Source organism: Musca domestica, unplaced genomic scaffold, assembly GCF_030504385.1.
Source record: "Musca domestica strain aabys unplaced genomic scaffold, Musca_domestica.polishedcontigs.V.1.1 25, whole genome shotgun sequence".
Classification (NCBI taxonomy): Eukaryota; Metazoa; Arthropoda; class Insecta; order Diptera; family Muscidae; genus Musca; species Musca domestica.
Genome location: NW_026712277.1, coordinates 1788165 through 1814654, shown reverse-complemented (window position 1 = coordinate 1814654; position 26490 = coordinate 1788165). Strand labels below are relative to the sequence as shown.

Here is a 26490-nt window from a genome sequence, read left to right as displayed (position 1 = left end):
GTTTTAGAAATAAAAAAAATATTTAAATATTTTAAAACGTCTTTTGCTGACCCAAAAATATATATTTTCCCTCAGTTAAGTCTTTCCCAAAAGTAATTTAAAAAATTAAAGCCTACTTTAAGGCGTTACTTAGAGAATTTTTTAAAAGCCTCCTAAAGAACAGAAAAATTAAATTTTTAAAGAAATTTTAAAGGTTACCCTGGAAAGACAACGTGAAATTTTAAAGAATTTTTAGAGGCCATTAAACGTGGATTTTTTAAAGGATTCTTAGAGGCCATCTAAAAATAAGAAAACGTGGATTTTTTAAAGAATTTTTAGAGACCACCACACCTGGATTTTTAAAAGAATTTTTAGAGGCCATCAAACGTGGATTTTTTAAAGAATTTTTAGAGGTCATCAAACGTTGATTTTTTAAAGAATTTTTAGAGGCCATCAAACGTGGATTTTTTAAAGAATTTTTAGAGGTTATCAAACGTGGATTTTTTAAAAAAAATTTAGAGGCTATAAAACGTGGATTTTTTTAAGAATTTTTAGAGGTCATCAAACGTTGATTTTTTAAAGAATTTTTAGAGGTTATCAAACGTGGATTTTTTAAAAAAAATTTAGAGGCTATAAAACGTGGATTTTTTAAGAATTTTTAGAGGCCATCAAACGTGGATTTTATAAGAATTTTTAGAGGCAACGTAAAGAACTCAAAGCGTGAATTTAAAAAAAAATTAGAGGCCACCAAACCTGGATTTTTTTATAAATTTTTAGACTTTGAAGCGTGGATTTTTAAAGAATTTTCAGAGGCCGCCTAAAGACCTCGAAGCGTGGCCTTCAAAGACCGGAGAAAGAATTTTCAAAGGCCATTTAAAGACCAGAAAACGTGGATTTTTTAAAGAATTTTTAGAGGCCACCTAAAGACCTCGAAGCGTGGCCTTCAAAGACCAGAGAAAGAATTTTCAAAGGCCATTTAAAGACCAGAAAACGTGGATTTTTTAAAGAATTTTCAAACGCCATTTAAAGACCAGAAAACGTGGATTTTTTAAAGAATTTTCAAACGCCATTTAAAGACCAGAAAACGTGGATTTTTTAACGAAAATTTGTAGAGGCCACTAAACTTGGATTTTTTAAAGAATGCTCAAAGGCCATCTAAAGACCAGAAAACGTGTTTTTTTTAAGAATTTTAAGAGGCCACCTGAAGACCAGAAAACGTAGATTTTTAAAGAATTTTTAGAGGCCATCTAAAGACCAGAAAACGTAGATTTTTTAAAGAATTTTTAGAGGCCAGCTAAGGACCACAAAATGTGGATTTTTTTAAAGAATTTTAAAAGGTCACATAAAGACCAGAGAACGTGGATTTTTTAAAGGCCACCCAAAGACCAGAAAACGAGGATTTTTTGAAGCATTTTAAGGGGCCAACTAAAAACCTCGAAGCGTGGATTTTTAAAAAATTTTTAGAGGCCACCTAAAGACCCAAAAACATGGATTTGTAAAGAATTTTTAGATGCCACCTAAAGACCCAAAAACATGGATTTGTTAAAGAATTTTTAGAGGCCACCTAAAGACCTCGAAGCGTCGATTTTTAAAGAATTTTTAGAGGCCACCAAACGTTGGTTTTTTAAGAATTTTTAGAGGCCACCTAAAGACCTCGAAGCGTGGATTTTTAAAGAATTTTTAGAGGCCACCAAACGTTGATTTTTTAAGAATTTTTTGAGGCCACCTAAAGACCTGAAAGCATGGATTTTTAAAGAATTTTTAGATGCCACCTAAAGACTTCAAATCTTGAGTTTTTAAAAGAATTTTAAGAGGCCACCTAAAGACCAGAAAACATGGATTTTTTTAAGAATTTTTAGAGGCCACTTAAAGACGACAAAAGCGCATTTTTTTGAAAAATAGTTTGAGACGACCTAAAGTTCACGAAACCTGGATTTTTTTAAAGAATTTTTAAAGTCCACCAAAATGCCCAATAACAAAAAAAAAAGAAAAAACTAAGAATAATATGACGCAAAAACACTATTCCCCTATCTTCCTTACTCATCTAGTTCCGGGTAGATAAAACTGCCTTTTACTGAATTTTGTAGTGTAAACGCCATTTGTTAAGTAAGGTCGGTTTGTAGCACTCTAAGTGTGTAAATAAAAACTAACTTGTCCTTATAGGAAATTTTATCAACCCATGCACTTGAAAATATGAAATTGAATCGAACGAAGTACCACGTACACATTTGTAAAAGAAAACATAGTCGATGGCAGTTTAATCTCAGGCTAATGGGAAGAAGAAGTATTTGATAGTTTTTAGAAAGCTATGGGAAACATAGTCTTCCAAATTTGCTACAACTCAAATTTTGAGAAACAAATATTTAAAGTTTCAAAATATCATAAAACTTAAAAATTTTGATAGAATTTCAAACTTTGAAAAAAATCCCTTAAAATTTGATACAAATTTCAATATTTGATCAAATTTCAAAATTTGCTCAAAAATTTTAAAATTTCATAAAACTTAGAATTTTATAAAATTTCAAAATTTTGATAAAAATTTCAGAATTTTATAAAAATTCCAATATCTGATCAAATTTCAAAATTTAGTCAAAAATTTCAAAGTTGATAAAACTTCAGACTTCAGCTATCAACTTTAATATAAATTTCAAAGTTGGACTCGAAAGTCCCGGTAATAGTTTCATAAAAAAAAATATTTCTAGGTATTAGCTTCTCTTTTAACACCCATTAAATACACTTCCAGACCTGTTACTCAAGTTATGTAATTATACCTTTTTTAATTTGTTGTTGTTGTTTATTTTTCTTTTTGTAATTTCTATGAGAGTTGTACATTAAACGCAGTGCTACACAAAATGCACACCTCTCTACGGAACAATTAAAATCTTCCACATCACTGATACGAAATATGAATGAATTTCTCAGGTCACCCCAAAAGTGTTTGTATGTGCGAACATATTCAAATAGAATTTTGAATGGCTGACTGACAAACAGTTGGTAGTTTCTGATTAAGATAATTCAAAATCGTTGATAATTGCTACAACGAGGTAAAACATGGTAAGACAAAAAATGAATTTAATAATAACAAATTTGTAATATCCCCAAAAAAATTTCGTGGATTTTTTAAACAATTTTTAGAAGCCACAAAATATGGATTTTCTAAATGAATGTTTAGAGACCAGAAAACATAATTTTTTTAAAGAATTTTTGAAGACCAGAAAACTTTGATTTTTTAAAGAATTTTTAAAGACCAGAAAACTTGTTTTTTTTACCGAATTTTTATAGACCAGAAAACGTGGATTTTTAAAGAATTTTTAATGCCATCTAAAGACTAGAAAACGTGGATTTTTTAAAGGATTTCTATAGGACACCTAAAAACCAGAATCCTGATTGTTTTTTTTTTTTTGTGAATTTTTAGAGGCCACCTTAAGACCAGAAATCGTGGATTTTTTATGAATTGGTAATGGCAACCTAAAGACCACAAAAGTAGATTCTTAAAGAATTTTTAGAGGCTACCTAAGGAACACAAGACGTGGATTTTTAAGAAATTTTTGATGCCATCTAAAGACCATAAAACGTGCATTTTTTAAAGAATTTTTAGAGGCCAACTAAAGACCACAAAAGGTGGATTTTTTGAAGAATTTTTAGAGGTCACCTGAAGACCACCAAATGTTTATTTAAAAAAAAAAAAATTAGAGGTCACCTGAAAACCGTAAAACGTGGATTTTTTAATGTATTCTTAGAGGTCACAAAACATGGATTTTTTTAAAGAATTTTCAGTGGTTACCTAACCGTGGATTTTTTAAACAAATTTTAGAGGTCATCTAAACACCACAAAACGTATATTTTTAAAGAAATTTTAGGGGCCACCTAAAAGCCAGAAAATGTGATTTTTTCTAGACGCTAAAAAACGTTTTACATTTTAAAGAATTTCTAGAGGACAAAAACCCTGGATTTTTTGAGTAATTTTTATTTTTTTATTTTTAGAAGCCACCAAAAAAAGAAGCCTTGCTCTTTTTAGGATTTTTTCGAGGCCACCTTAAGGCCAGAAGTTGTGGATTTTTTTATGAATTGTTAAAGGCCACCTAAGGACCACAAAACGTGGATTTTTTAAAGAATTTTTAGAGACCATCTAAAGGCCACGAAACTTGGATTTTTTAAGGAGTTTTAGAGGCTACCTGATGAATGATGAATGAATGGCTACCTCCACGTCTTGAGTTTTCAAAGAATTTTTGGGGGCCACCTAAAAACCAGAAAATGTGATTTTTTTTAAATTTCTAGAGGCTAAAAACGTTTTACATTTTAACGAAATTCTAGAGAACAGAAATCCTGGATTTTTTGACTAATTTTTTTTTTTTTCATTTTTAGAAGCCACCAAAAGTCCAAAATACGTGGATTTTTTAAAGAATTTTTAGAGGTAACCTGAAAACCACAAAACATGGATTCTTTAACGAATTTTAAGGGGACACCTAAAGACCAGAAATTGTCGATTATTAAAAATTTTTAAGAGGTCACCTAAAGAGCACAAAACGTGGATTTTTTATAGGCCAGAGACCGTGAATTTTTTTGAAGAATTTTTAGAGGCCAGAGACCGTGAATTTTTTAAGAATTTTTAGAGGTCAGAAACCGTGGATTTTTTGGAATTTTTAGAGGCCGTGCCGTACCGTGGATTTTTAAAGAACTCTTAGAGGTCAGAAACCTTGGATTTTTTAAAGAATTTTCAAAGACCCTCTAAAGATCAGAAAACGTGGATTTTTAAAGAATTTTAAGACGTTACCTAAAGACTACAAAACTTGGATATTTTAAAGAGTTTTTAGAGACTACCTGAGGACCCCAAGACGTGGATTTTTTAAGGAATTTTTAGAGACCACCTAAAAACCACAAAACGTAGATTTTTTTTAAAGAAATTTTAGGAAATTTTAGGTAAAAACCAGAAAATGTACTTTTTTAATTTCTAGAGGCTAAAAACGAGAACCTAAAAACCACAAAACGTGAATTTTTTTTAAATTTCTAGAGGCTAAAAACGGTTAACATTTTAGAGAATTTCTAGAGGACAGAAATCCCGGATTTTTTGATTATTTTTTTTTTTTTTTCATTTTTAGAAGCCACCAAAAGTCCAAAATACGTGGATTTTTAAAAGAATTTTTAAAGGTAACCTGAGAACCACAAAACTTGGATTTTTTAACGAATTTTTAGGGACCACCTAAAGACCAGAAATTGTCGATTATTAAAATTTTTTAAGAGGTCACCTAAAGAGCACAAAACGTGGATTTTTTATAGGCCAGAGACCGTGAATTTTTTTGAAGAATTTTTAGAGGCCAGAGACCGTGAATTTTTTTGAAGAATTTTTAGAGGCCAGAGACCGTGAATTTTTTAAAGAATTTTTAGAGGTCAGAAACCGTGGATTTTTTAAAGAATTTTCAAAGACCCCCTAAAGACCAGAAAACGTGGATTTTTAAAGAAATTTAAGACGTTACCTAAAGACCACGAAACGAAGATTTTTAAAGAATTTTTAGAGGCCACCTACAACCCATAAAACGTGGATTTTTTAAAAAATTTTTAGAGGCCACCTACAACCCATAAAACGTGGATTTTTTAAAGAATTTTTAGAGGCGTTATTTGAACCAGAAATCGTATATTTTTTAAAGAATTTTTAGAGGCCACTTAAAGACCAGAACACGTTGATTTTTTAACTAATTTTTAGAGCCCAACTAAAAACCACAAAACGTGGCTTTTTTTAAAGAATTTTTAGAGGCCACCTAAAGGCCAGAAATTGTCGATTTTTTAAAGAATTTCTAGAGGTTACCTGAAGATCACAAAACGTGAAAATAATTTTTCAATGGACTTCTAGAAATTGTGAAAAAAATTCAATGCCCTTAGAAAATTAATTGACAGTTTTTTTTAATTAATTATTTTTTTTTTTTTCAAGTTCCAATGAAAAGCATGGAATTAAAAAAAAAACATTTTTTTAGCTCTATTAAAACTGTGAGTTTTCCTAAAGAAGATTTGTTTATGTCCGACAGAAACATGGATTAAAAAATATTTTTGAAATAATTCCAAAAATCAATTTTTTTTTAATTTAATTTAATTTTCATATTTCTTTTTAAAGAAGATCTTTTTGATATCCTGCAGAAATCCTGATTTTAAAAATAATCAAAACTGATTCAAAATATTTTTTAGCTAATTCCAAAAATATTTTTTTTATTTCAAAATTTATTATTTATTTAAAAAATCCTTAAAAATGCGTACACAAATGTTTATTTATTTATTTATTTTTATTTATTTATTTATTTTATTTATTTATTTTTTTTTTTTGAGGAAAAATCCATATGATGGATTTAAATTAAATTTTCCCAGGGTCCAATATCAAGAGTGAAATTATAAAAATATTTTTTTAAGCTCTATTGAAACTAGGAATTTTTCTTAAGAAGATTTTTCTAATAACCTGCAGAAAACGTGATTTTCAAAATAATAAAAAATAGATTGAACAATATTTTCGATTCTAAAAATCATTTTTTAAATCTCACAAAAAAAATATTTTTTTTTTAATTTTTCATTCCCACTCCCTCATTGCTACTCCTCCCCACCCACTGTAAAGCTATTGCAAATTGCATGCTCAATTAAATACTTGCACCCCGGGGGCATCAGCAGAGCAGCACACAAAGCAAATCAAACAAATGCAACCAAATGCCACTCGAATCAAAAGAAAAATGTAAACAAAACGGGTGATAAGAATCAATTAAATACAAAGAGAGAAAATCGCAAAAAAAAAGACAAAAAAAATAAAAACAAATCTCAGAAAGCAAATTCCGCAGCTTAATGAGTAAGAAAATCGAGAACAACAACAAGAAGAAGGAAAACAAATTGAAAATTGCTTCTAGTGGCAATTCAAAACAAAGTACCAAATATTTGAATTGGCACTTGAGGATTGAGAAAAAAAATTAGAAAAAAATATCAGAAAAAAATCTGAAAAAAAAAAAACAAAAGGAAAAACTTAGGCTAATTGAGGCATGAACACCTGAGGGAAATTTATTAAAAACCCCATGCATTGTCTCGGCAAATGGCAGTAATAATTTTGAAATAAAGACAGTAAAAACTGTCTAAAAAAAATTGATTTAAAAAATAAAAAATATTCGGAAATCATGGCCAGACTAATTGGCCTGTTGAGTGGCGTGGTGTTGCTCCTTGGCTTCCAAGCAGCCTCGGCCTGTACCGGTGATGGCAGTGTAACGGATAATACCTTGGCCAGCAAGGACTGGTGGCAGGTGTCGCAATTCTACCAAATTTACCCCAGATCCTTTAAGGACTCCAATGGTGATGGCATTGGTGACTTGAAGGGTATTATTTCCAAACTCAGCTATTTGAAGGAGATTGGGGTAAATGCCACCTGGCTTTCGCCCATCTATGTCTCGCCTATGGCCGATTTTGGTTATGACATTGCCAATTTCTTTGACATCCAACCGGAATATGGTAGCCTGGAGGATTTCGATGAACTCATCAAGGAGGCCAATAAATTGGGTCTGAAAATAATTATGGATTTTGTGCCGAATCATTCGAGTGATGAGAATGTGTGGTTCCAGAAATCGGTGAATCGGGAGAAGGGCTATGAGGATTACTATGTCTGGCATGATGGCTATGTGGATGAAAACGGGCAAAGGAAGCCACCCAGTAATTGGTTGCAGGCCTTTCGGGGTAGTGCCTGGGAATGGAATGAAAAGAGACAGCAATACTATCTGCATCAATTTGCGGTGAAACAACCTGATCTGAATTATCGTAACCCCGATGTGGTGGCCCAAATGAAACGGGTCCTCACCTATTGGCTGGATCGTGGTGTGGCTGGTTTCCGCATTGATGCCGTACCCTGGATGTTTGAGGTTCTGCCCGATGAAAATGGCCGTTATCCGGATGAACCCTTGTCGGGTTATACCAGTGATCCCGAAGACTCGGCCTATCTAAAGCACATCTATACGCAGGATCAACCGGAAACCATTGATATGGTCTATCAATGGCATCAGCTTTTGGAGGATTATCAAAGGGTCCATGGTGGCGACACCAGGGTTTTGATGATTGAAACCTGGTCCAGCATTGACCAGGTGATGAAAATGTATGGCAACAAGACTGTGAATGGCGCCCAAATACCCTTCAATTTCCAATTCATCAGTGCTGGGAATGATAATCAAAACAACACCGACTTGCCGGCGGGAGGATTTACGAAGATCATCAAGAAATGGATGGATAATATGCCGTCGGGCAAGACGGCCAATTGGGTGGTAAGTAAACGTCGAACCTCATTTTCATCCAAAAAAAAAAAGAAAAATTCGATAAAAACTGAAAGCTATACAGAGCCCCTGTTCCCATTACAGATGGGCAACCATGACAAGCGTCGTGTGGGCAGCCGTTATGGTGAAAACCGAATTGATCTCATGAACATGCTGCAAATGTTCCTGCCAGGAGTCAGTGTCACCTACATGGTAAGCTGGAGATATACCAAAATTGTTTTCTCTCCAAGACTTCATTTCCAAAAACTCTCTCTCCCTATCTCTCTCTCTTTTCCCGCCTCCTTTCAGGGTGAAGAATTGGGCATGGTCGACTTGGAGATCTCCTATGATGACAGTGTTGACCCGGCCGCGTGTAATGCCAGTCCGGATAATTATAAGCAATTTACACGTGATCCCGCCCGCACACCCTTCCAATGGAGTTCGGCGGATAATGCTGGCTTTTCCAACAACAGCGCCACCTGGTTGCCCATCAATCCCAATTACAAGACTGTCAATGTTGAGACAGAAAAGGCGGCCAGCAAAAGTCATTTGAATGTCTACAAACAAATGTCCCAGCTGCGTCAGACGAAGACACTGCAGTATGGTGGGTTGCAGTATGGCAATGTTGGGGATAATATTTTGGCTGTTAAGAGGTGAGTGGGGAGGAAAAATTAAAAAAATATATATTTTTCTTTAAAAAAAATCCAAATTTGGAAAAATATTAAAAAAATAATTTTTAAAAATTTAGAAAATATTTTTGAAAAAAAAAATATTTTGGAAAAAAAGCCATGTTTTTTGAAAGCTTAAAAAACTATAACAAATATTTCTAAAAAATTAGAAAATATTTTTGAAAAATTAGAAAATATTTTTGAAAAATTTTAAAAATATTTAAAAAAGCTCACGTTTGAAAAAAATATTTAAAAAAAGCTCAAATTTGAAAAAGTATTTAAAAAAATCCACGTTTATTGAAAGCTTGAATTATTGAAATTTTAAAAATATTTAAAAAAATGTCCACGTTTGGAAAAATATTTAAAAAAATCCACGTTCTATAAAAAACATATTTGAAAAATTCTAAAAATATTTTTAGAAAAATCCAAATTTGGAAAAATATTAAAAAAGATCCACGTTCTATAAAAAACATTTTTGAAAAAAATCTAAAAATATTTTTAAAAAAATCCACATTTGGAAAAATAATAAAAAATCCACGTTTATTGAAAGCTTAAAAAACAATAAGAAATATATTTTCAAATTTAGAAATTATATATTTTTTTTAAATTTAAAATATTAAAAACACTTTTAAATAGTCCACGTTTAGTAAAATATTTTTAAAAAATAATATTGAAGGCTTAAATTTTTTTTTTAATTTTGTTGTTGCGAAATAGTTAGACCTAATCCCATTTATTTTGTTTTTATAAAAACAACATTTGTTTATTATTTTTTAAAAACGACAATAAAGGGATTAAGCCTAACTATTTGGCAACAAAAAAAAAACGGCATATATTTTTTAATATTTTTATAATATTTTTTAAAAAGTTTATGTTTGTGAAAGCATTTTTTAAAAAAGTACACGTTTTGAAAAATATTTTTTTAAAAAGTCCACGTTTGGAAAATTGTTTTTTTAATCCACGTTTGGAAAAAGTTAAAAAAAAATCATATTTTAAAAGAATTCATTGGAAGCTTAAAAATGTCTTTTAAAAAAATTGAAAACTTTTTTTATTGAAATTTTGAAAAAATATGTATATATTTTTTTAATTTAAAAAAATATTTTTTAAAAATCTGAAAAATCCTAAAAATATTAAAAACAAAAAGCGTATATTAAAATTTCGAAAAAAATATTTAAAAAAAGAGTCTACATTTATTAAAACTTTCGGAAGAACTTAAGTTATTGAGTCCTTAACAAAAATTTATTTAAAAAGTCTGTGCCTATTGAATCCTTAAGATATATATTTAAAAAAAATTCTAGGCTTACTGAGTCCTTCAAAAATATTTTTTAAATATTATAGGCTTATTGAGTCTTTAAAAAAATATTTGGATACTAAAATCCACGTTTTTTTGGGTATTAAAAAAATATTTTTTTAAAAGTCCACGCTTTTTTGGGTATTTAAAATAATATTTTTTAAAAAATCCACGCTTTTGGTTCTCAAAAAATATATTTTTTAAAAAATCCACGCCTTTAAAAAATATATATTTATATTTAAAAAATATATATTTTTAAAAATCCCCGCTTTTTTTGGGTACTTAAAAAAAATTTAAATCCACGCTTTTTTTGGTACTTCAAAAAAATTTTTTTTTAATTCCAGGCTTTTTTGGTACTTCAAAATTATTTTTTTTAAAATCCACGCTTTTTTGGGTACTTCAAAAAATATTTTTTAAAAAATCCACGCTTTTTTGGGTACTTCAAAAATAATTTTTAAAAAATCCGTCTTAATTTGGTTTTTCAAAAAATTATTTTTAAAAAATCCGCGTTTGTAGGTTATTCAAAAAAATTATTTTAAAAAAATCCACGTTTTTTGGCTAATCAAAAAAAATATTTTTAAAAAATCCACATTGGTTGGTTTTTCAAAAAAAAAATATTTAAAAAAAATCCACGTTTGTTAGCTTTTCAAAAATTAAAAAATCCCCCTTAATTTGGTTTTTCAAAAAAAAAAAATAATAAAAATCCAATCCTATTTAATTTTCAAACAAATATTTTAAAAAAAATCTACTTTTGTTAAAATCGCGAAAAACCCTTTTTTTAAACATTCAAGAAACATTGTGCAAAATTCCGCGTTTAATAAAACCTCAAAACAAATAGTTTTTAAAAATTTTAAAAATATTTTTCAAAAATCAAAGTTTGTTGAAATCTCGTAAGAAAATTATAAAAATTGAAGAAATAACTTTTTTAAATTCCTCGTTTATTAAAATCCGGAATACAATACTTTATAAAAATTTAAAAACATTTAAAAAAATAACGTTTACTGAAATCTTGGAAAAAATATATATTTTTATTGAGGAACAATTTTTTTTTAAATCGACCTTAATTTCAATATAAAAAAATCTTTTTTTAAATTTAAAAAAAAATATATTTTTTCATTTAAAAATATTTTTTTAAAAATCCACGTTCATTGCAACATTAGAAAAATATATTTTTTTAAAAATGCACGTTTATTGCACCATTGGAAGAATATTTTTTTAAAGTCTACGTTTATTGAAATCTGGAAAAAATTTTTTTTTTAAAAATACAGGTTCATTGAAATCTGGAAAAAATATTTTTTATAAAATCCACACTTATTGAAATCCGGAAAAAATACTTTTAAAAAAACATCCACACTAATAGCAACATTAAAAAAATATTTTTTAAAAAATCCACGTTTTTTGAAATTTGGAAAAAATACTTTTAAAAAAACATCCACACTTATTGCAACATTGGAAAGTTTTTTTTTTAAATCTAACTTTATTGAATTCCTGAAAAAAATATTTTTGAAAAATTCACGTTTATTTTATTCATGGAAATAATTTTTAAAAAAATATTTTAAAAAATCTCCATAAATTGAAGTTTTCAAAAATATTTTTTTTTAAAAATTCACGTTTATTTAAATCATAGAAAAAATTTTTCAAAAATCCCAATTTATTGAAATCTTTAAAAAAATATTTTTAAAAAATCCCCATTTATTAAAATCTTGAAAAAAATATTTTTAAAAATCCAGGTTTATTGCAATCTTGGAAAGAAATATTTTTAAAAAAAAGTCCACGTTTATCGCAATTATGAAAAAAATTTATTTTTTAAATCCAAAGTTTTTTGAAACAATGAAAAACATTTTTTTTTAATTCTCTCCTTGCAGATCCCTGCCCAATGAGAAAACCTACATTCTCTTGGCCAATGTATTGGATAAGGCCCAAAAGGCCAATGTCGTGGATGTCATCAAGGCCTCGGGAAGCTATAAAACCAAAATTGCCAATATCATATCGACCAGGAAGGCTGGGTAGGTTTTGATTTAAATTTTCAATTTTTTAAAAAATTATTTTAATTTATTTATTTCCAGCGATGTGGTGGCCTTGGACAATTTCGATTTGAATGGCTATGAGGCCATTATTGTAGAATCCGATTGAATTTAAAAACAATTTCTGAGAAAGAAAAAAATTAAAATTTTTACAAAAAAGAAAAAAAATAACAAAATGTTTTATTTTTAAAATTTTACAAAAAATAAATCTGTGCTTGGCACTGAGAACAAATATTCGTTTAACTTTCTAACACTTAATGTTGAGGTTCTTCTTCACGGGTATAGTAGAGATAATAACCAGCTGTGGTGGAGAGTTTGCTGGGGGATTTCAAGATCACCGCCTCCTTGGGTTGCAGAGTAATGGAAGAGGACTTGACGCGATCGCTGTAGAGGAGAATTAAGAAATTGACTACGGAAATCAACTTTGAAAAAAATTCCACTTACCCCTTCTTGGCCTTCGATTTTTCCGTCACCAAATGGTACACCATTTCATCGGGAATATTGGAAAAGGCCTGCTGTAAATTGAAGCTCTCCACCTCATTGAAAATATTCAGGAGGGTTACATAGGTATAGTCCTTCAAGAGGTATCTGAAAAAAATATATTTTTCGAAAACACAAAAATATTTTTTTCTCAAAAAAAATCTATGTTGAGTTGAAAAATCTTCCGGACCACACATTTTTCTCTAGAAGAAGATCCGAATTCTTGAGCCCTCAATTTTTTTAAAGAAAATCCATATCCCCATAGAAAATACCCCTTCTTTAGTTCGACTTTCTTTCCTCACCTCTTCACCCCCAGAACATTTTGCTTCAAAGCCTTCACCTCCGCTTGACCATATTTCATGGTTGGCTCTTGTCGCAATTGCTGCAACTCCTTAAAAATATTCAAATGACTCAAAGGACTTTGACGCTCCTTTTCCACATTGACGTCCTTGTACAATGGCGAAATGGGCAGCCATGACTTGTTGGCTTTGGAAAATCCTGCCATTGGACCATCATTCCACTGGAACGGTGTTCGCTCGGGATCACGGGAGAGAGATTCATAAATGTCAGGATTTGAATTACAGGCTGAAGGATCCACGGTGTCATTCCATGATATCCAAACATCCGTCATGCCAATCTCTTCGCCATTGTAGGTGACACTGCAACCGGGCAGCGTAAAGGTCAACATGTTCATCATGTCCATGCGATCGGCACCGAGGCGTGAGCCAACGCGGCTTTTGTCGTGGTTACCAAGCTGTAAAGGAGAATTGTTTTAGAGGGGTTATACTGACCCTTATACGATCTTAATGGTCTTAGAAAGGCCAGTATAAGACCTCTGAGGTCTTATAGAGGCCAGTATAAGACCTCTGAGGTCTTATAGAGGCCAGTATAAGACCTCTGAGGTCTTATAGAGGTCTGTACAAGACCTCTGAGGTCTTATAGAGGCCAGTATAAGACATCTGAGGTCTTATAGAGGCCAGTATAAGACCTCTGAGGTCTTATAGAGGCCAGTATAAGACCTCTGAGGTCTTATAGAGGCCAGTATAAGACCTCTGAGGTCTTATAGAGGTCTGTACAAGACCTCAGAGGTCTTATAGAGGCCAGTATAAGACCTCTGAGGTCTTACAGAGGCCAGTATAAGACCTCTGAGGTCTTATAGAGGCCAGTATAAGACCTCTGAGGTCTTATAGAGGCCAGTATAAGACCTCTGAGGTCTTATAGAGGCCAGTATAAGACCTCTGAGGTCTTATAGAGGTCAGTACTAGACCTCTGAGGTCTTATAGAGGCCAGTATAAGACCTCTGAGGTCTTATAGAGGTCAGTACAAGACCTCTGAGGTCTTATAGAGGCCAGTATAAGACCTCTGAGGTCTTATAGAGGCCAGTATAAGACCTCTGAGGTCTTATAGAGGCCAGTATAAGACCTCTGAGGTCTTATAGAGGTCAGTACAAGACCTCTGAGGTCTTATAGAGGCCAGTATAAGACCTCTGAGGTCTTATAGAGGCCAGTATAAGACCTCTGAGGTCTTATAGAGGCCAGTATAAGACCTCTGAGGTCTTATAGAGGTCAGTACAAGACCTCTGAGGTCTTATAGAGGCCAGTATAAGACCTCTGAGGTCTTATAGAGGTCAGTACAAGACCTCTGAGGTCTTATAGAGGCCAGTATAAGACCTCTGAGGTCTTATAGAGGCCAGTATAAGACCTCTGAGGTCTTATAGAGGCCAGTATAAGACCTCTGAGGTCTTATAGAGGCCAGTATAAGATCTCTGAGGTCTTATAGAGGCCAGTATAAGACCTCTGAGGTCTTATAGAGGTCTGTACAAGACCTCTGAGGTCTTATAGAGGCCAGTATAAGACCTCTGAGGTCTTACAGAGGCCAGTATAAGACCTCTGAGGTCTTATAGAGGCCAGTATAAGACCTCTGAGGTCTTATAGAGGCCAGTATAAGACCTCTGAGGTCTTATAGAGGCCAGTATAAGACCTCTGAGGTCTTATAGAGGTCAGTACAAGACCTCTGAGGTCTTATAGAGGCCAGTATAAGACCTCTGAGGTCTTATAGAGGTCAGTACAAGACCTCTGAGGTCTTATAGAGGCCAGTATAAGACCTCTGAGGTCTTATAGAGGCCAGTATAAGACCTCTGAGGTCTTATAGAGGCCAGTATAAGACCTCTGAGGTCTTATAGAGGTCAGTACAAGACCTCTGAGGTCTTATAGAGGCCAGTATAAGACCTCTGAGGTCTTATAGAGGCCAGTATAAGACCTCTGAGGTCTTATAGAGGCCAGTATAAGACCTCTGAGGTCTTATAGAGGCCAGTATAAGACCTCTGAGGTCTTATAGAGGTCAGTACAAGACCTCTGAGGTCTTATAGAGGCCAGTATAAGACCTCTGAGGTCCTATAGAGGCCAGTATAAGACCTCTGAGGTCTTATAGAGGCCATTATAAGACCTCTGAGGTCTTATAGAGGCCAGTATAAGACCTCTGAGGTCTTATAGAGGCCATTATAAGACCTCTGAGGTCTTATAGAGGCCATTATAAGACCTCTGAGGTCTTATAAAGGCCATTATAAGACCTCTGAGGTATTATAGAGGCCAGTTTAAGACCTCTGAGATCTTATAGAGGCCAGTATAAGACGTCTGAGGTCTTATAGAGGCCAGTATAAGACCTCTGAGGTCTTATAGAGGCCATTATAAGACCTCTGAGGTCTTATAGAGGCCATTATAAGACCTCTGAGGTCTTATAGGGGCCAGTACAAGACCTCTGAGGTCTTATAGAGACCAGCATAAGACCTCTGAGGTCTTATAAAGGCCATTATAAGACCTCTGAGGTCTTATAGAGGCCAGTTTAAGACCTCTGAGGTCTTATAGAGGCCAGTATAAGACCTCTGAGGTCTTATAGAGGCCATTCTAAGACCTCTGAGGTCTTATAGAGGCCATTATAAGACCTCTGAGGTCTTATAGAGGCCATTATAAGACCTCTGAGGTCTTATAAAGGCCATTATAAGACCTCTGAGGTCTTATAGAGGCCAGTATAAGACCTCTGAGGTCTTATAGAGGCCAGTATAAGACCTCTGAGGTCTTATAGAGGCCAGTATAAGACCTCTGAGGTCTTATAGAGGCCAGCATTAGACCTCTGAGGTCTTATAGAGGCCAGCATAAAACCTCTGCGGTCTTATAGAGGCCAGCATAAGACCTCTGCGGTCTTATAGAGGCCAGTATAAGACCTCTGAGGTCTTATAGAGGCCAGCATAAGACCTCTGAGGTCTTATAGAGGCCATTATAAGACCTCTGAGGTCTTATAGAGGCCAGTATAAGACCTCTGAGGTCTTATAGAGGCCATTATAAGACCTCTGAGGTCTTATAGAGGCCAGTATAAGACCTCTGAGGTCTTATAGAGGCCAGTATAAGACCTCTGAGGTCTTATAGAGGCCAGCATAAGTCCTCTGAGGTCTTATAGAGGCCAGTACAAGACCTCTGAGGTCTTATAGAGACCAGCATAAGACCTCTGAGGTCTTATAGAGGCCAGTATAAGACCTCTGAGGTCTTATAGAGGCCAGTATAAGACCTCTGAGGTCTTATAGAGGCCAGTATAAGACCTCTGAGGTCTTATAGAGGCCAGCATAAGTCCTCTGAGGTCTTATAGAGGCCAGTACAAGACCTCTGAGGTCTTATAGAGACCAGCATAAGACCTCTGAGGTCTTATAGAGGCCAGTATAAGACCTCTGAGGTCTTATAGAGGCCAGTATAAGACCTCTGAGGTCTTATAGAGGCCATTATAAGACCTCTGAGGTCTTATAGAGGCCATTATAAGACCTCTGAGGTCTTATAGAGGCCATTATAAGACCTCTGAGGTCTTATAGAGGCCATTATAAGACCTCTGAGGTCTTATAAAGGCCATTATAAGACCTCTGAGGTCTTATAGAGGCCAGTTTAAGACCTCTGAGATCTTATAGAGGCCAGTATAAGACGTCTGAGGTCTTATAGAGGTCAGTATAAGACGTCTGAGGCCTTATAGAGGCCACTATTACACCTCTGAGGTCTGAGGCATTATAAATACCTGTATAAGACCTCTGAGGTTTTATAAATGCCAGTATAAGACCTCTGAGGTCTTATAAAGGCAAATATAAGAACTCTAAGCTCTTATAAGAGCCAGAACAGCTCACTGAGTTCTTACAATGGCCAGTATAAGTCCTCTGAGGTTGTATTAACGTTAGCATTAGATCTCTGAGCCTTTATTCAGAACAGTATGTGACCATAGATGTTCAAAAAATATTTTTTTAAAAAATTCCATTGAAAAGAAAATATTTTGTTTAAAGTCCAAATTTTTACTCACCACCCAATTGGCCGTCCTCCCCTGGGGCATACTGCCCAACCACTTATTTATGGTCTCTGCATAATTAAAGGCATTCGAGTTATTACCCAATTCCTCAATTATCAAAAAATTGAATGGAATCTGGGCTCCCTCTGCAGTTCCATTGCCATAATACTTCATGACAATGTCCAGCGGCGAATAACTCTCAGTCATCAGGATGCGCTCATCCCCTCCATGCTGGACCTTGAAATCATCCAAGACCTTACGGAATTCATAGACCATATCAATGGTCTCTGGCTGATTGACGGTGTAGATATGCTGCAGATAACCATAATCATCGGGATCATTGACATAGGGATTGCGAGGCTCATCGGGCCAATTGCCGGCCGCATCCGGAGCCTTCTCCAGCATATGAGGTACAGCATCGACTCTGAACCCAGCTACACCCTTTTCCAACCAATACTGCAGTACCATTTTCATGGTTGATCTCACCAGGGGGTTGCGATAATTCAAATCGGGTTGTTTCTTCACAAACTGATGTAGATAGTATTCTTGGCGTTCCTCGTTCCATTCCCAGGCCGAGCCGCGGAATACACTCACCCAATTCGAGGGAGGATGACGTACCCCATCAATGATTTTACCCGGATGCCAGACATAGAAATCCTTGTAGTAAGGGTCGCGTTTCACCGATTTCTGGAACCATTCACATTCATCGCTTGTGTGGTTCGGCACAAAATCTAAAATGATTTTCAAACCCAAACGTTGGGCCTCCTGCATGAGATTCTCAAAATCTTGCATGGTGCCGAAGAGAGGATCGATTTGAAAGAAATTCGAAATATCATAGCCAAAATCGGCCATGGGCGACTGGAAGATGGGTGAGAGCCAGGTGGCAGTAATGCCAATCTCCTTGAGATAGCCCAGTTGCTGGGTAATGCCTAAGGAGCGGGGAGAGGGAATTAAATCTAAACTTCAATCAAGAATTCCATATGTCTCACCTTTCAAATCACCCACTCCATCGCCGTTGCTGTCTTTGAATGACCTTGGATAGATTTGATAAAATGAGGCCGTTTGCCACCATTTCTGTGCGGCCTCATATTCGTCCAGTGTCTTCTCTTTGTCCCACTGCACAAAGTCGAAATGGGCATGATAGTTTGGAAAGACGCCAGCCCCTATCACAGAGGCCAGGCATGCAATGAAAAATGTTTGTAACCACATCGCAGTGGTGGCGGCGGCAGCAGCAACGACGACGTTGGCGTAGGCGTTGACGCAGCTAAATTTCTTTGTTTGTTTTTATGTTTCTTGTGTGGCTTCGATTGCTTCGGCCCGCTGTGGTTTCTTTGCTTTGTCCCACAAATTGAAGTGAAAATGAGGGGGCGGGGTATTTCTACAGATTATGAAACGTTTCTTCTTAGCCTCCGCACAATTGTTTACTTTTCAAGAGCTCACTGTCAACTAAGAAAGCAAAAGTGGCCAAAAAAGAAAATGGTCTCTTCTTTTTGCGACAACAGCAAAATGATTTGGTGATCAACCGGTATCTCTCTCTCTCACTCTCTCACTCTCACACTCTCTTGTGCTCTCGATTATTCGATGATAACGCAAAAAGAAAAATCAATAATTTGCATATTTTTGTTTTGTTTTGTTCGCACTTTCGCTTTTATTGTTATCGCTCTAAATGAGGAGGTCAAAATCACCATTACTGTGAGGCAAATACAGTACGCGCCGAATAAATTATTACTCTTTGAGAAAAAAAAAAATTAAAAAATTAATCGAATTTTAAAGAAATCGAGAAATTTTGCAAAAGGGCCAGTGTTGGTGCGTAGGCGTGTGATAAGGCTGTGTTTTTAAAGAATTCGTACTAAAAGGGTACGAAAAGTACCAAAATGTACTAAAAATTGAATACTTTATGTTGGAATGAGCTAGAATTTTGAAATTTGGAATGAGAGGGGATGGAGGGCAGAAAAGATATACCAAATGTTTTTTTTTTAGAAATTCGTACTTTAAGGTTATGAAAAGTAATAATATTGTACTAAATTTCTTAAAAGGGTACCATTTGATATCATGTGAATGGACAGAGTTAAAAATTGGAAATTTGCTTTGAGAATCAAGTCTGGAAAGTAAGTTTGATTTATGAAGATTGTTTCGGATATGTGTACTAAGTGTGCGAACTTGTACTAAATGGTACTAAATTTGGATCAGATTGGTTTAGGGTCAACCGGGGGAAATTGGAATTTGGAAAAAATTGTATTTTTAGGTCCCTGTTGGTGGTAGGTGTGTAATAAAGAGGTGGTTTTGGAAATGTTTAAAAAAAAGTGTACAAAAAGTACTAAATAGTACTATATTTGGTACAATTTGATATTGGGTGAGGGGTTAGAGAAAAAAATTCCAAAATTGATATTTAAATAACTGGTGGCATCTGTATTTGAAAATTAATGCAAAATTAAGCAAAAAGTACTAAATGGTACTAAATTTGGTATTGGGTGAAGGGATAGGGCTGGAATCTTCAAATTTGATATTGACGTCTCTCTCTCTCTCTCTCTCTGGTGCTTGAAATCTGAAATTTGTTATTAGGGTCGGTGTGTTCATGTGTAGCCTGGACATATTTGAGGTGGTTTCGGCAAGGTTTACTATAATTTACGAATAGTACAAAATAGTACGATATTTGGTACAATATGCTTTTGGGCAAAAAGATAGTGTTCGAAATCTGAACATTAATATTAGAGCGTAAACCTAAGCCAGCCTAAACATATGGAGGTGGTTTCGACAATGTGTACTACAATTGTACGAAAAGTACTGAATGGTACTAAATTTAGTAATAAGAGCAAGGATAGAGATAAAATACTGAAAATGTATATTTAGATTACTGATGGTATCGGTGTTTGAAATTTGGCGTTGGTTTGGAAATGTGTTCTTTATTTGTACGAACAGTACTAAACAGTACTAAATTGGGTATTGAATGAAGGGATAGGTCTGGAATTTTCAAATTTGATATTAAGGTCTCTTTCTGGTGCTTGAAATCTGAAATTTGGTGGTAAGGGTCGCTCCTCATGTGTAGCCTGGACATATGAAGGTGGTTTCGGCAATGTGTACTACATTTGTACGAAAAGTACTTTATGGTACTAAATTTGGTATTGTGTCAAGGGAGAGGACTGGAATTCTCAAATTTGTTATTGAGGTCTCTGTTGGTATCTGAAATTGAGTTATGGAACGGTTTTACAAATAAGTACTAAAATTATAAGAAATGTACTAAATGGTACTAAATTGAGTATTGGAAAGAGGGATAGAGCTGGAATCCCGAAATTTCATATTTAGGCCCCTGTCGGTATCTGGTATTGAGATGGATGTGATTTTGGAAATGTGTACTTTAATAGTACGAAAAGTACTTTATAGTACTAAATTTCGGTATGGGGTGAAAGGATAGGGCTGGATTCTTCAAATTTGATATTTATGCCTCTGTTGGGGGTAGGTTTGTGATAATGAGGTAATTTTTGATATGTATACTAGAAGTGCACAAAAAGTACTAAATAGTACTTTATAGGGTACAATTTGGTTTTGGGCAAAAATATAGTGTTTGAAATCTGAACTTTGATATTAGGGTCGTTATTTATGTGCAGTCTAAACATATGGAGGTGGTTTCGACAATGTGTACTACAATTGTACGAAAAGTACTGAATGGTACTAAACTTGGTATTCGATGAAGGAATAGAGATAAAATTCTGAAATTTATAATTGAGATTACTGATGGTAGCGGTGTGTGAGATTTGACGGTGATTTGGAAATGTGTCCTTTATTTGTACGAAATGTACTAAATGGTACTAGATTTTGGTATTTGGTTAAGAGACAGAGCGGGAATCTTCAAATTTGTTATTGAAGTCTTTATTGGTATCTGGTGTTGATATTTTGCGGTGGTTTTGAAATATATACTATAATTGTTCGAAAAGTACAAAAAGGTACTAAATTGGGTATTGGATGAAGAGATAGAGCTTGAATCCCGCAATTTGGTATTTAGGTCTCTGTTGGTGTCTGAGATTGAGATTTGGAGGTGTTTTTGGAAATGAGTACTAAAATTGTACGAAAAGTACTAAATGGTACTAAATTTTGGTATCGGGTGAAAGGATATGGCTGGAATCCTCAAGTTTGATATTGAGGTCTCTGTTTATAACTGGAATTGAGATATAGAGGGGTTTGGGAAATGAGTACTAAAATTATACGAAAAGTACTAAATAGTACTAAATCGGGTATTTAGTGAAGGGATAGCGAGCTATGATCCTCAAAATTGATATCGAGGTCTCTGTTGATATTTCGAAATGAGATTTGGAGGCAGTTTTGGAATGCGTCCTATATTTGTACGAAAAGTACTAAATGGTACAAAATTTAGTATTTGGTGAAGGGATAGGGCTAAAATCCTGAAATTTGATATTTAGGCCTCTGTCGACATCTGGAATTTAAATATGAGCGTGGTTTTGCAAATCCGTACTATATTTGTGTAAAAAGTACTAAATAGTACTAAATTTAGTATTTGGTGAAGGGATAGGGCTAAAATCCTGAAATTTGGTATTTAGGACTCTGTTTATAACTGGAATTGAGATATGGAGATGTTTTGCAAATGAGTACTATAATTATACGAAAAGTGCTAAATGGTACTAAATTTGGTATTTGGTGAAGGCTTAGAGGGTGAAATCTTGGAACTTGGTATAGATGTCACTGTTGGTGTCTGTGGTTAAGATATGGAGATGGTTTTGGAAATTCGTCCTATATTTGTACGAAAAGTACTTAATGGTACTAAATCGGGTATTGGGTGATGGGATAAAGCTGGAATCCCGAAATTTGATCTTGAGGTCTCTGGGAATGAGATATGGAATTGGGTTGGAAATACGTCCTATATTTGACCGAAAAGTACCAAATGGTACTAAATTTAGTATTTGGTGAAGGAAAAGGGCTAAAATCCTGTATTTTGATATTTAGGCCTCTGTCTACATCTGGAATTGAAATATAAGGGTGAATTTGCAAATCCGTACTATATTTGTACAAAAAGCACTAAATAGTACTAAATTTGGTGTTTGGTGAATGGATAGAGCTGGAATCCTGAAATTTGATATTGAAGTCTCTATTGATAACTGGAATTGAGATATGGAGGGGTTTTGCAAATGAGTACTAAAATTATACAAAAATTACTAAATGGTACTAAATTTGATATTTGGTGAAGTATTAGAGCTTAAATCCTGAAAATTGATACAGATGTCACTGTTGGTGTCTGCGGTTAAGAATTGAAGTTTTTTTTTACAAATGCGTCCTATATTTGTACGAAAAGTACTTATTGGTACTAAATCGGTTATTGGGTGATGGGATGGAGCTGGAATCCAGAAATTTGACATTTAGGCCTCTGTCGACATCTGGATTTAAAATATGAGGTCTCCATTGATAACTAGAAGTGAGATATGGAGGAATTTTGCAAATGAGTACTAAAATTATACGAAAAGTACTAAATGGTACGAAATTTTGGTATCAGGTGAAGGTATTGGCCGGGAATTCTCACATTTTATATTTAGGTCTCTGTTGATAGTTGAAATTGAGATATGGATGATTTTTTTGGAAATACCTCATATACAGGGTGAGATAAAAAAATTAAAATTAATTAATTTAATTAAATGACAGCAGAAAAAATTCGGAAATAGCATCAAATTTTAGAATAACTTTAGATTTGTTCGAATTGATCACCTTTGGCACAAATTATGGCCTTCAAACGGCCAATGAAATCGTCACCGTCACACGCTGCCCGAATGTTGCTCTGCGGTATTTTGGCACATTCCCGGCGAAGCGCTTGCTTGAGCTGATCGACACTTTGGTATTTTTTAGTGCCAACCTTGCTTTCCAAAAATACTCCAGACTCAATAGTCCAACGGATTGGTATCCGGAGATTTTGTTGGCCATTGTGCGTTGGAAATGAAGCGAGGAACCTCATTTTGGTACTGAGTCCTGTTTCCAAAATGTTTGCGTGCCCAAGGCTTTTATACATCCTCCAGGATATTTTCGCTATTTTCGCGATCGGCATTTATTCAGATCCCACAGTCGATTAATACGAACGGAGAGCAACCATCAGCTGTTATGGCGGCGCACACCATCACCATGGCCAGCGCTTGAGTTCTGGTGGCCAATCGAAGGTAAACATTTTCGGCCGATTTTTAGGTCACTCTTGGCTTCTATGGTTTTCATATGAAGCCGTTTAGCCTAGTTTCGGATAGAAAAATTGGATGTGGGTCCATTTTCCAATGGCTTTACTTATATCCTCCTCGGTAAACTTCAAAATGAAAGATTTCGGAGATTTTTTTTTGGTGTAAAAGGTAAACATTTGCCTATTATTCTTTTCTAAAGAATACATATTTCCTACCAAGAAAATATATCTGAAAGGTAGATTTTTTTGAAAGTATTCAAAACTTTAATTTGTCTTTGAAAACAAAAAGTTCTCAAGCTGATTATGGCGAACAAATTTTCATATAATTTTTTTTTTTGTTTTTTGAATATTTCTAGAACCTTTGGAGCTAGAAACCATTTCTTAACCAAACCACCGGCTATCATTTGAAATGTGGTTTATGTTGCTTCATATTTCAAAAAAAAAAAAAAAAAAACAGAAAAAAAAACTAAAATAAACTTTTGAATTATTTTCAAATTCGTTAACAAGCTGCCCACCCCAGTTCCCACAGAACAGAATATTTTCAAACTCCATACGACTAAGAACGAAAATTCTCAATTCGCCATAAAAATGTTCAAAAAAGTGCTAAAATCTCTGCCCAACCCCAATCAAGTGTTGAAAAATAGTGAGTTTGAAATATTAGTTTATTATTATTATTATTTTGTTATTTTTATTATTTTATTATTTAATATATTTTATTATATTTTTTTATTTTTATATTTATTATTTATTTATTATATATATTTTTTATTTTATTATTTTTATTATATTATTTTTATTTTATTTTTTATTATTATTTTTTATTTTATTTATTTATATTTATTTTTTATTCATTTATTTTTTTTAATATTCCCACATAAAAGAAATAATTAATTATTAATTTAAATTTAATAATTTTCAGAACAAATTCTCCAGCACACAATTGCCAAGAAGAAAAAGTGTCAGTGCAAGCCCCAAGAGTGTCGCTGTCCCAAACAACCGCAAAAACTGCGGGTGCTGAAGAAACAGCGACTGCCCATGTTTCTGGAGGGCATAACAGTTTAATTATTGGAATATTCTCATATTTAATATAAGTAATATTTTATAAGAGTGGAAGTAAATATATTGTCGGAAAATAAAAAAAAATTGTGTTGTTTGTTTCACCATCATGAAATGAGAAGCTGATAAAATTGTGGCCACTTGAACTGAAAAACAAAATACAAGCAATTACAACTTGTAAAACACTTGAAATTGAGAGGAGGAAAATTTTCTGAAAAAAAGTGGAAAAAATAAATAATTTTATTGCCAATCTAATATCACTTCCTTATAATAATGGGAGAATCAAGGCCAAATATTAATTTTTCTAACTTCAGGTCTGGTCTGCTGGTTTTCGAAAAAAATATTCTTCAAATATCTCTTTTAATGGTTTGCTGATATCCATGTTTTGTGGTCTGCTAGTCATCGGAAATATGTCCTTCAAATATCCTTTCTAGGCCAAATATTCATTTTTCTAACTTCAGAACATTAAAAATGTGTTATTTAAAAAATAGCTTGGTCCTTCAAAAATATACTTTAGAATCCAGGTTTTTGTGGTTTGCTTAAAAATATACGTTTTGGGGTCTGCTGGTCTTCAAAAAAAATCCTTCAAATATCCCTTTTAGTGGTCTGCTGGTATCCATGTTTTGTGGTCTGCTGGTCATCGGAAATATGTCCTTCAAATATCCTTTCTAGAGGTCTGCCAGTTCTTTATGTTTGTAGTCTTCAGATCCTCGAAATAATATCCTTAAAATTTCATTTCTTGTGTGCGTGAAAAATATTCTTCCAAAAAAAATCCCTTTTAGTCCTTAAAAAAAATATTCTTTAAAAATTCAAGTTTATTAGTCCTTGAAAAAATAGTCTCTCTTAACCCACATATCCTTGAAAAATATTCCCCCAAAAATGCAGCTTTATTGAACTGGGGATCCTAATTTAGTCCTTAAAAAGTCTACATATTTGAGAATTTCTGGCCCACAAAAAATTGTCCTTTAAAGATATAAGTCAGTCAGATCCTCGAAATAATATCCTTAAAATTTCATGTCTTGTGTGCTTGAAAAATATACTTCCAAAAAAAGTCCTCTTTTAGTCCTTAAAAAAATATTCTTTAAAAATTCAAATTTATTAGTCCTTGAAAAAATAGTCTCTCATAATCCATATATCCTTGAAAAATATTCCTCCTAAATACAGCTTTATTGATTTGTAGATCCTCTTGTAGTCCTTAAAAAGTCTACATATTTGAGGATTTCTGGCCCACAAAAAATTGTCCTTTAAAAATATAAGTCAGTCAGATCCTCGAAGTAATATACTTAAAATTTCATGACTTGTGTCAGTGAAAAATATTCTTCCAAAAAAAAACAGTCCCCTTTTAGTCCTTGAAAAAAAAATATTCTAAAAATCTAAATTTTTTAAGGATTCTGTCTCTCGCAAAAAATATTCTTTAAAAATTCAAGTTCATTAGTCCTCCAAAATGCAGCTTCATTGATCTGGGGATCATCTTTTAGTCCTTTAAAAGTCTACAGAGTCCTTAAATACTCTTGGCCCTCGAAAAAATTATCCTTTAAAAATATAAGTCAATTGGCTTTTAAAAATCCGACTTTATTTTCTGGCTGATCTTTGAAAACATATTCTTCAATAGCCCGCCGGTCCTTGAAAAATACTCCTCTGGAATAAAAGTTATTGTTCTGGGAGCCTCTTCAAGTCCTTGAATTTTTTTTTTTATATCCAACTTCCTTGGTCTTCCTCTGCTCCTCAAAAAAATATCCTTGAAAAATTTAAGTTTATTAGTCCTTGAAAATATTCTTTAGTAATGCACAAGTCTTTCAAAATATTCCTCCAAAATACAGCTTTTCGAGATAGTCCTCTTCAATTCCTTGAAAGAAAAAACCTATAAAAACGTGCCTTTTTAGGAGGTGTTGTAAAAAAATATCCTTCATAAATTAATTTTTTTTGACTAGCAGGTCCTTTCAAAAATATCCTTTAAATATACGTAGGTTCTTGAAAAATATTCATCCAAAACACAGGTTTATTGGCGCGATGTCCTCTTCATTCTTGAAAAAAATTATTTTAAAAATCTGCCTTTTTGAGGTCTTCTGATCCTCGAAAAAAATATCCTTTAAAAATTCAATTTTATTTATTGACTGATCCTTGAAAAAATATTCACTTCAAGTCCTTGAAAAAAAATTATTTAAAAAATGTGCCTTTCTGAAAATTCTTTAAAAATTATAGTTTATCTTATCCTTGAAAAAATATGCTTTAAATATTTTTTTAATAATAGACAAGACATTGA

At 33.5% G+C, this 26490-nt stretch overlaps 2 protein-coding genes and 1 long non-coding RNA gene across 3 annotated transcripts; 2 read left to right on the top strand and 1 right to left on the bottom strand.

Annotated features, from left to right (window-relative positions):
- The first annotated feature begins 7076 nt into the window (after positions 1–7076).
- LOC101899666 (maltase A3-like) lies at positions 7077–12400 on the top strand. Its single transcript, XM_005175916.4, has 5 exons — positions 7077–8246; positions 8340–8447; positions 8544–8887; positions 12056–12196; positions 12257–12400. Exons 1-5 carry the CDS (start codon positions 7119–7121, stop codon positions 12321–12323), a joined length of 1788 nt encoding a protein of 595 aa, XP_005175973.2. The 5' UTR covers positions 7077–7118; the 3' UTR covers positions 12324–12400.
- LOC101899510 (maltase A3) lies at positions 12384–18472 on the bottom strand. Its single transcript, XM_005175915.4, has 5 exons — positions 17998–18472; positions 17024–17937; positions 12997–13448; positions 12659–12802; positions 12384–12598 (listed from the first exon to the last, which is right to left on the bottom strand). The coding sequence occupies exons 1-5, from the start codon at positions 18215–18217 to the stop codon at positions 12469–12471; spliced, it is 1860 nt and encodes a 619-aa protein (XP_005175972.1). The 5' UTR covers positions 18218–18472; the 3' UTR covers positions 12384–12468.
- A 5212-nt stretch (positions 18473–23684) lies between these two features.
- LOC131802933 (uncharacterized) lies at positions 23685–24314 on the top strand. Its single transcript, XR_009342422.1, has 2 exons — positions 23685–23814; positions 24091–24314. It is a non-coding gene; the product is annotated as an uncharacterized LOC131802933 (long non-coding RNA).
- The last annotated feature ends 2176 nt before the right edge of the window (positions 24315–26490 follow it).